Genomic DNA, 11,187 nt, shown 5'->3' with positions numbered 1-11,187 from the left:
TCTTGGTTTTAAATGAGTTATTATTATATAAGAGTTTTTGTCCTTACCATGCAATGTTCAGGAAAGATAGGTGTTGCAATAATAAACTGAGGAATATTTCCACAGTGGGTATCTGGATTCCAATTTAAAGCCTAAAAAAACAAGACTCTCTAACAAAGCCCTTGGACAGACACTGATAAAAGGCAAACTAAAGCAGACTAAAGCATAAGCATAATGGTCCTGTTGTATGTGCACTGGTTTCTGCCTGACAGATCTCTTGTAGTCTTGGAGACAACAGACCACTCAAAAGAAAGTGGAAGAATACATCTGTAAAACAGTGGCAGCTGCTTTGGAGTTTAGGGAAAGTTGCTGGAAAGTACTGTCCTCTAGCACAGTGGTTTCAATTATTGTTTTGGCTTATGACAGCTTAAACTAAGATGTATATTTGTGGGGTTCATATGTCTCTCAGATGTTAGCAGTCTTCCCCCATCAAAAACTTCTCAAATTGATCAATTTGAACACTTGTTAGAGACATTAAATGACAGAACTATCTATCATTTCACCCCCAGGAACAACTGCCATTGAAAATATAACTGACCTGAGTCAATGGAATTTATTTTCAAAAAGTAACTGTATTAAACAAGTTTTCCATTTTTTTTTTCTCCCTTTTAATTTTCCTTACATTGCTCATGTGTTGTGAGATACATTTTCTCTTGATACAAATGATCCCATGTCTTATCACGAGAGTGCCATCATGTGTTAACAACTAGTATCACCACAGCATAGTGATTCCCTGTATTGTATTGTCTTAAAGCTAGAATTTCACTCAAATTAGAAAGTTGTATTTTTAAACATTTTTAAATAATAGCATAATTTCTGTTGATTATTATATTTGGCATTGGCTGCATGAGAAACATGTAGAGAATAATCTTCCAGCCCAACAGATGTTTACATTTCTTCCTCCACATTGAATATTAGAAGTAGGGGATGGTGGTATCAGAATAAAGAAATACTCATTATTAGCATGAATGGTATTTGATTGCGATTAGTGAAACACTGTAGACTGTTTGTCATTTAAGTACATGCTTGTCATGATGAGTACCTTCTATGCGTTGCAAATAATTCCATCTGCAAGTTGATTTATTCCACAGATCAAATATGATTCATTACAGTTCATCAGAAAGTTGTCCATGCAACAACTCCCCCATCACACCCATATGTTATTATATCACTCTAAGAAATACATACACACAATGACAGACTCATCTCAGTGGTCATATATTATCAATATTATTACTCACAAAATATAAAACTAGCATCTGTCTTTGACATCAATACATAGTGGCTGCAATGTTACTTCTCTTGCACAAAATGTTTGCATGTTTACAGTATATACATAAAGTAGTTACTATGCAGTGCATAGTCTCCATACATGTATCTTGTCATGATATTGTATAATAAATATCATCTGTCTTTTACGACTTGCTATAATCCAGACACGTGTGCTGGCAAAAAAAACAAAAAAAAACCTCAAACTCAGTTAGGATAGAATAAATAAAACCTCAAAGAGTGTGTTAATGAAATGATAAAACATGACCTCCTCCTCGAAGGGCTACTGTGCATGTGTGTATGGGCACTCATGTCTGTAAATGTGATTATGTCATTAACAGAAAAAGGCGCCTCATAGACCCTGAGATAGCTGTCTGTCACCAACAATGTACTCGTAGAGTTACAAACGGAAGAAACGTTGCTCCTACAGTAGCTGTCAGTAAGTAACTGCTTTGCTAAAACATCTCAAGCAGGAAAGAGCTGAAGCCCGCTACTTCCATGAAACACTGCCAACATAACGAAATAACAACCGTGTAATAAAATCATGGTAAAGTAGGTTATATTGCTCATGGAAATCATACATTCTGAAGTTGTAATCATGACCTCTGCAACTTCTTGTGGAGTTAAACATAAATCTCTAGCAGGTGCTGCATTCCTAATTTCACTCCTGTTGTCTCGGTAAAAAAAATAAAAAAACAAAAATAATACTCATGAGCACATGGCTTAAAATCAAAGTCTTTTACTCTCTACTTACTATTATCCAATAGGAGATGAAAACCTGACAGATGACATAATGTTCTCTGATCCATTGTCTCAAAAACCTTGTGCCCCTTTTTCTTTATCTGTCTTCCTTGTCATACTTGTCATCTGAAACCAGTTATGAGGGTCTAAGATGCTGGTTACGTAGTAGCCATTTTGGAAGTAGAGCAGCAGTGCATGACAATGTTTTTGTTTTTGTTTTTTTTACAGCTATAAGTTGGTATCCCTGTGGAGAGGGTGTGTGGGATCTTAGCTGATGTGTGTGCTTAAGCATCAGTTCTGTTTTAAAAGAAATAACCCACTTTATATTTCCTCCACTGCACTGAAGACTCCTGTTTGATTTCTATATATTTTCGATAGGGAACCCCTTGGAGTTAGAGGTCTAAGTCGTCCGCCTTAAGCAACGAGACGTTTCACACCATGACGGCCATCAGAAAGCTATGACGCAAATGTCTTCCACTTTGTGCTTCACACCTCTTCATTAATCAGCCTGCTATCGGGCTCAGTTCAGGTTGAGGTGGCTGCTTCAGCAAGCAGTGACACAGACTTCACATTATCTGTACAAATTCTCCATCATTAACTGTCTTTCATTTTCTATCCATTTTGCTTGTTGTTACTCCTGTTTTCTCTGTCTCTGTCCTCATTCACCTCTGTTTTTCTCACTGAGCTCTCTCTCAGTGTTGCAAGAGGAAGTTGGTTGCCATGTTGATGTCGTTGTTTGAAGCTCTGAGGGCCTCGAGGGCATCAGTCCTAGAAAAGCCCATTTCCACCAACAGTGCAACCTGAGGGACAAAAAGAAGAAGAAAAAAAACATCAGCTAAGACAGAAGCAGCAGACAAATCATCACTTGGGACTATATTTTTACAAGGGTGCCCTGCACAAACTAAGTTGTAGCGGACGGTAAGATAATCAAATTTTGTTGAACAAGAGTTACAGTAGCATTCTGTCGGTCTATGAAGATCCATCCAGGTCATAAAATGTGTGAAATATTATATAGAAATTACACAAACAAATACTACCAGTGAAAAATGCATTGAAAAGAACAGGTTCACAGAGGTGAACACCAACCTGCTCCTCTGCGACAGGAGAGTTGTCCAGTAGAGGTGACTGTGTGGATGGCTGTGGCTGAGCCTGGGGGCGGGCCTGCATCGGGGGTCGGTTCTGTCCTCTTTGTCTGAGGGAGGGGAACAACCTGGTCCACTGTAACAACCCAGACTATACACACACACACACACACACACACACACACACACACACACACACACACACACACACACACACACTTCTTTGTAAATATGTAGCTATTGTAAACTGCAATTACTGATGCTTGCAGTGATTAAGTTCTGACATTGTGTGTGTGTGTGTGTGTCCCTCTACCTGTGGCTGTTGTCTAGTGTTCCTCGTGGACTCGTTGTATTGGGCCAGCAGCAGCTGCTGATCGAGTATGTCCATCCTTTGCTGCCTCTGGATGTCCAGAGTGGCACCCATCCCCAGGGGCGTCTCACTGCTCGGTTGGGAGCCTTGATGACCACAGATGTTAACAACACATTAATAACAGGCAGACAAAAAAAAAACACACAGCCCTGTGTGAAAGTTGTGTTGTTAATTGTCAAAGTTTAACAAAGGGTGACAAAGACAAATTCTGTTTTTAAAAAGGATCCTCCTACGCATCTGCTGCTTGTGAACACCATCTAGAATTCCTCATGGGGGCGAAATAAACTACGCACTATAGCTTTAATCCTAATTTTAAGTATAGCAAACATTAGTTTTACTTTTCCTCAAGTTTTCTTTTGTATTAAAGGAGAATTAATAAATATGTAAGACAATTTAGCATACGTTGCAAAAGGATTTGCGCTGGATTTGTGTATGTGATTATTAACAGTTGGACTCACTTGAGAAGAGTGGCTCCAGAATATAACGCCCAATACAAGACACCCAGGCGGGTACAAAGAGGAGCTTCTGTAACCAGAGAACATTGGAGTGGTAGAGTCCGCCTGAGATCTGAAAAACACATTAATAAAAATAAAAAAAAGGTATATCATATTAAAGACCCAAGCCAAACCTGTATGAAGCAATATTACAATGACTTAAATTACTTGAAATACGTGAAATGATAGCTCACAACCTACAGCAAATTAACACCAAAACCAGTACAATTCCGGGATACAGAGTAGTAACAAGAAGAATTTGGCTACTCACCAGTCCACTGAGTGCAAGGAGCCACATGAAGGGACCGGAAGTCAACAGCTGCACCACAGAAGGAGGAAGAAGACAGAAACAATCGAGATCACACTAGTTGGAAAGCAATGTTTTCAAGAATTCATGAACAGTAAAAGAGAAAGAAAAATAGGTACATACATCCCCACACTAGCATAACATGGGCTTACCTGCAAGCCTACTATGTAGACCAGAGACTTGTTGGTGATGTCGATGTAGCCCAGAACCTGGGTGACCGGCATCCTGGGGATTAACCGGTAGAAAGGCACAAATAGAGAGAAGACTGGAGCCAGCCTGTGAGAGGAGAAAGGGAAAAGTAAAGGATGGAGAAGACAGAAAATGAGACACGGACAGAATTTAAACAAAAATATCCGCATTTCAAACTTGAATTTTAAACGTGACAGTGTAATATATTGGATTGTATTATGTGTGGCTTAATAATCACTGAATATTGAACTGTTCACCAGACATTGGCATAAAAAAAATGTTGTCAGCGGTACTAGTAATATTTCAGGCAATGTTAGGCTTTTGGAACTAGTTACTTTCTCTTAATAACAACAACTTATTATTTCACTGAGTTTGTCAAGCCATTTTCATTTCACTGTTTTTGTGGAGGTGGATTGTATGCACCTGTCACAGTCCACCACCATCTAAATACCGTATACCCAAATATAGTGCACGAAGGGGATTAGGAAATGAAAATGAGGGATACTGCCCAAGGCTTACATGGTGATACATGGTGAAAAATGAAGATTTTCCACTTAAGTGACACATGATTTGAATATTGCTTTCACACAACATTAACCTAACTACCAGACAAATTATATTTTAATTGTAGGATCCTCAGTGTCCATAAAAGTGATAAAAAAAAAAAAAAAAAAAAGCTTTTCAAAGATGCAGCACATGCATTAGTGAAGCATATTGTGTACTGTGGCTACTAAAGTGATCAAGCTACTCACAGTCCTGCAGGCAGTTCCTCCACCTCATAGTCAAAGAGAAACTGGAAAGCCTGGGCTAGCAGGAAGTCCATCAGCGCAGAGAGACACCAAGTGCCCAAAAGGAAGGACTAGAATTAAGAAGAGCACCATATATGATGATCAGAACAACACTAGAAAACAAAAGTCTTGTCCCTGTCTTCAAACATTTCCACAAACACAAACACAAAGTCAGTGTAAAATGTTAGTTACACAGCAAGTTAGTGAGAAGTTGATGTCCTCTTCCCTAAAAGACGATACAGAGGTGAAGCTAATATTGATGATCGTATTTATAATATAATCCTGTTACAAAATATCTTACCATTTTGCTTTTGTTTATGAAAGTAACTGGAGTGTGAAATGGCAATTCATCACATTAATTCCATCCATTCTAGATTTTGGGAGAATCTAGTTCAGCTAAGAATATCAGCAAGTTGATTAAATTTGTATCCATCTATGTTATCCTCTTTCAATGGCTTTTGGTACTTACGGCAAACTTCCTGGTGCCAAACCTCCTCTCAAAGACTCGAAAGTTGTAAATGAGCAGGCTGCTACAAAAGGAGTCCTTCACATCTAGACAGACCAGCCTGCCACACAACAACCTCCAGACCTACACAAGCACGAAGGAGAGCACATTTTTACACACAAACCTATACCTAATGTACAGGGGACGATGAACGACATTGTGTAATGATGCCTTTTCTGAATAACACAGCGTATATATATATATATATATATATATATATATATATATATATATATATATATATATATCTTACATATCAGACCCACCATAAAGCACTACATTTCAAATATTTTTTTTAAACTGTTTGACAAAATAATATGAAGTCAAGGTCCACTTAGTAGCTTTTTCAGAGCTTTCAACTGCATCTCATGGTCTTCATCGGCGAATGGAAGTGGCTCAACAGGTGGTTGTATATGGCGTCAAGTGTTATCCCTGTCTTTGTTGTCAGATTTGAATGGATTTGATCTTTCTCTTTCCTGCCTTCTGGTCCATGACCTTTTGACTCCTTCCCCAGTGGATGCTGCCACCAGTTTTGGTCATCTCACAAACAGCTGATGTTGTCAGTTTCTTGTGTTCCTTCAGCCTTTTGTCCAGGGTCCTTGCAGTCTCACTGATGTAGTTCACACTACAATACACCGATTTTTTTTCTGGTATCGTGCGATCAAAGTTTCTCAGGTTTCTTAGTTTTAAAAACTTGGGGTTTTTTTCTGAAATAATTGTTTCTTGTTGGACTGGGTCTATGCCAAAGTGAATCCTGGGGATTTCAAAAACTCTTGTCCTGATGATGGTTAATGTATATGTGTCTATTAAAAATGAGCCAATAGAAGAGTGTGGCACCCAGAGACACATACGCACCATACTGGGTGTTTGTTTTTAGTCCCTCACCTCTGTGTCTCACTCACAAACACACATACTGGAGACATACCTGATGCTGCTGTGTGACAGCCTGCAGGTTGTATACGAACAGTTCTTGGTACTGTGGCAGCAGGGTGAGCATCACAGTCAGCCCATTGAGAACCAGCAGGAGGCCTTTAGACAGGGGAGCCTTGTCTGTGCAGAACATACACACAACACATTTACGACGGGACAGTGACACTGTCGCCTTCTTTAGCGAGCAGCTTTGCATGTTACGGTTTATGCGGCAAAGGTTTTGTTGATGGAAGAGAGAGAAGCGACTAATGGGGGCGGGGGAGACACACAGTAACGTAAAATAAATGCAGCTGGCTATTTAGCTATTCAGAAGATGACATGTTCACAAATTCGATTAGTTGTAACGCACACCTTAGCTGAACCAACCGACTTACAGTTAAATGGAAAAGCTTTAATTATCTAAACGCAGGTGTAATAAATGATGGATACTGCCTCGAATAAATAAATTACAGCGCAATAATACCTTGTCGGTTGACTAAGCTAGCTAGCTGTCACCGTTGGAACTGACAGGAGAAGCGGCGAGAGGACTGCCACAGTCCGGCTGTCGTTTAACGGCGGATCCGGGATACTTACAAAGGCCCCGAGAGCCAGTGGAGGTGAACATTGTGTCCAGATGAGTTAACGCAATCCAGACGAAGACCGTTAATCGCAAAGCAACAGAAAACTAACACAAAAATATCGAAATAAAGTTGGAGGAAGGACCCATGGTGTGACTGTGAGGAGAAGAGACAGGGGAAGGGGATCTCCTACAGAAGCCCGACAAGCCCAAAAAGTGTTCATTCGCAGTCCGCTGACATTAGAATGAAACTGACCCATTGAGGGCGCTGTTGCTCCGCGTTGAAAACGAGATGAGGCTCCCTAGATATTTTACTGATAACCTTATCTAAACAACTCATTCCCATTAAGGTCTTTAATACTGAGGGAATAACAGAGAATTAGAAATATCGATAAGTTATTTCTGTTTGATCAAATGCTGAAGAAATGCAACTAAATAAAAAACTATTTCCACCTAATTTATATAATGTTTTTTTTTGCAAATGAAAGTACTTAGTACTATAATAGACAAAAAATAATGAATAAGATAAAAAAAAAAAAGGAAAATTAATTTGTTTATGCATTTATAAATTGCTACTACTACTACTACTACTAGCTACTACTACTACTACTGGGCTGCTACTACTACTACTACTGCTACTACTACTAATAATAATAGTAATAATAATAATAATGTATTTTTAAAGCAAAGCAGCAAACAAAACAAACATAAAATTAAATCTAAATAAAACAAGTAACATTAAACAAGAAACAGACTGCACCTTGGCCCATAAAAAAACATAACCCCTCTTTCTCTAGCTCTTATTGTTTTTAAATGCAGCACTTAACACAGTTCAGCATATTTGCTGAAGTTGATGTACTTCACACGATTGAATGCACTTTTTGTAAATGAATTTGGATAAAAGCATCAGCTAAATAAATGTAATTTATTATACTATTATTAATACTACTACTACATCACTACTACTACTACTACTATTATTATTATTATTATTAATAATAATAATAATAATAATAATAATAATAATAATTTCTTTTCAAAGCAAAGTATAGCACCAAACAAGCAAGCAAACAAACAAAAAATAAAATATAACTGAATAAAATTAGTCAAAGTAAAAATAATAAAACATACATATAAGAAATGAAAAGAAAACCCTAAAAAGAAAATGTAGAGTAAAAAATAAACCATGGGAGAGGTGAGTACATGATTTTTTTTGGGCTTATCCACCTTTAATTTGACAGGACAGCTAGGTGAGAAAGGGGAGTGAGAGGGGGAAGACATGCAGGAAATTGTCACAGGTCGGATTCGAACCCTGGACCTCTGCGTCGAAGCATAAACCTCTCAGTACATGTGCGCCTGCTCTACCCACTGATCCCACCCGGCCACACGGGAGAGTACGCTATTTTAAGAAAACCTGTAAACATGTTTTTTGACTGAGCATGGTCCCTGAACACCACATCACAGTGCATCCACACAACGGTGAGAGCAGGGTCATCTCCATCTATACACACTTTCTCTGCATAGTGACCACTAAGAGGTTCGTATCGACAGGTCGGACGAAGGACAGTCTCCTTACCCACGATGCCATCCTGCTGTTATCTGATGCCCCTCAGACAGGGTAGTCCCAGGTCCTGAAGCACTGGTCTAATGTTTGATCTTTGTCATTTATGACCATTTGCTCAGTATGTAATATGTGTTTATTGGATATGCATAGAAGCAGCAGACAGGGAGTGCTTCATGTCTTGAAGCCATGTGGTCAGCTTTCTGACAGAGGTAACAGTGTTAATTATCCTTGGGGCCTTGAGCAGGATGTAGCTGCACAAAGTCCAGATTAATGGCTTTTTCGTATGTTCCTCTTGGCCTTATGCACACAGTGTCATATATTGTCAAGGTCCAGACTTCCTTTGCAGAGTCCCTGCTTTGTCTAACACTACCGGCTGCCAGTTGTTCTTCACATCAAACCGTGTGTATACCTTCATGCCTGGCTGTGATTGCTCCTGAGCCAATTGATCCAATGCTTATGTTACGTCCAAGTACATTTGAAAAGATATGGCGAACATCTGTCTAATAGTGTTGCATTTCCCCATCATCCACAGATGCAGTATGCATGTTAGTTCCCATTGGTTAGTTCCCACCCATTAAGTCTATTTGGCTGCTTGTGGTCAGATGTGACTGCAAAGCAGAGCTCAGGAACAGCTTGCTAATTGTGTTTCAGACCTTCTCTGTCACTGATGTAGGAGTGAGGTCTAAAAAGGTTGCTTTGCCCCTGTTCTCAATCAAAGATAATCAGATTAAACAGTGCAGAGATGTGCAAATGTGTGTGTGTGTGTGTGTGTGTGTGTGTGTGTGTGTATGTGTGTGTGCTTACCAATAAAGAGACTCCAGATTTGGAGACAGCCTTGACTCCTGCTGTTTGCTTTGTTCATTAAGAGGAGATGAGCAGATGGTTTGCTGGTCTGTTGTGCAGTACACACAAGCGGACACACACACACACACACGCAGAAACACACACATATGCAAATACACATACACACATGCATGCTCGGTCCTGTCACCTTAGCTTTATCCTCCATTTATCTTTTCCATTACACATCTCTCGGCAGGACAATGCGACTGTGAATTGTGAGGGATGCGTGTGTGTGTGTCTGTGTGTGTGTGAGAGAGAGATACAAGGGACCGTGAAAGAGTAGAGCGGTGAGCTGAATGAAGTCACAAACCTTTTTAGTCAAGACAGCCTCTGAGGTGGTCATCTGAAAAGCTGATGACTCATTCACACATTCATGTATGTGAATCATTGCTTTTCACTTGTCAGCCACTCTGTATTCAGGAAGAATTGCTTGTAACAGAGGTATTGTTTTAGTTCTGCATCACAGCTTATCTGCCTGTGTCCAGGAAATGGCACACTGCACATTTACACAAGGTTGCATGAGCAAAATCTGGCCTACTTCAAGGATTTTTTTGGCACAACAAATGGCTTCAAAACAATGTGAAATATATTATTTAGGACTTTAGAAAACTTGAGCAAATCCTGAGCATCTTCTGTAGAGGAAATGATCTGCTTCAAATATTTAAAAACATTATTATTATAATTATTATTACATATTTATTCAATTTCCCTCAGCATCTGTTGAGGATGACTTAAACTCAGTTTATGATGCTTTCAAATATCTCTAATATGTATGCAGAAATACTTTTTTTTCAAATTCTAAATTACAAGTTGAGCAACAATTGATTTATATGCCCAGACAATTTCAGGGCTGCAATCCAAAACGTATCAAAAAATGTTATTCATTAGTTCAATTAGAAATGATTCCATCTCGTTCAATGATATTTGGCCAGCAAAGACTATAAAAGAGCCACACATTTTCACACAGCAAAAATGTCTCTATTTTTTTTCTTTACAAAATTCTAATCTAATTCTTGTCTCATTTTTCTATAAATTTACCAAATATCTCAACTCTTAACTATTTATTGACCCAAGTATAGCTTTTGAAGTCCCTCACCCTGCTTTATATTTTAACGAAACATGACAAAAAAAGAGAGAGTGCATCGTCATCATGTTTTACTAAAGGACAGCTTACATGTGACCCCGCTCACCCCCTTCCCCTCTGTCTGTCGATACTTACGTGTATGTTTTTGAAGATGGTGCAACAATCAATGTCACATCACTACCCACACGCTCACATATGTATAGACATGCAAGCACATGGACCTCCCCCTCCTCCACACCCACAAACAAATCTCAAGGGTTTACCATACCACAGAATGCAAAACTGTCACAAAAAAACAACAAAACTATAATATAAATCCACATTTTCAGAGGTGTGATGTATTTCAGATAAACAAATAGTTATTCAACAGTTAAACAAATGATGCATTCAGAGACTGCACTTATGAAACAAAGAAAGAAGCACTGA

At 38.9% G+C, this 11,187-nt stretch overlaps 1 protein-coding gene across 1 annotated transcript; it reads right to left on the bottom strand.

Annotated features, from left to right (window-relative positions):
* Positions 1-1,078: 1,078 nt before the first annotated feature.
* ubac2 (UBA domain containing 2) lies at positions 1,079-7,473 on the bottom strand. The gene is made up of 10 exons (XM_078273401.1): positions 7,288-7,473; positions 6,710-6,834; positions 5,749-5,868; positions 5,244-5,350; positions 4,455-4,578; positions 4,267-4,314; positions 3,960-4,068; positions 3,445-3,587; positions 3,136-3,282; positions 1,079-2,849 (listed from the first exon to the last, which is right to left on the bottom strand). Exons 1-10 carry the CDS (start codon positions 7,316-7,318, stop codon positions 2,742-2,744), a joined length of 1,062 nt encoding a protein of 353 aa, XP_078129527.1. The 5' UTR covers positions 7,319-7,473; the 3' UTR covers positions 1,079-2,741.
* Between the last annotated feature and the right edge of the window lie 3,714 nt (positions 7,474-11,187).

The sequence above is a fragment of the Sander vitreus genome, chromosome 17, assembly GCF_031162955.1.
Source record: "Sander vitreus isolate 19-12246 chromosome 17, sanVit1, whole genome shotgun sequence".
In the NCBI taxonomy this organism is placed as follows: Eukaryota; Metazoa; Chordata; class Actinopteri; order Perciformes; family Percidae; genus Sander; species Sander vitreus.
Note: the sequence above shows the minus strand (reverse complement) of the source record. Positions and strands in the feature narration are given on the sequence as shown.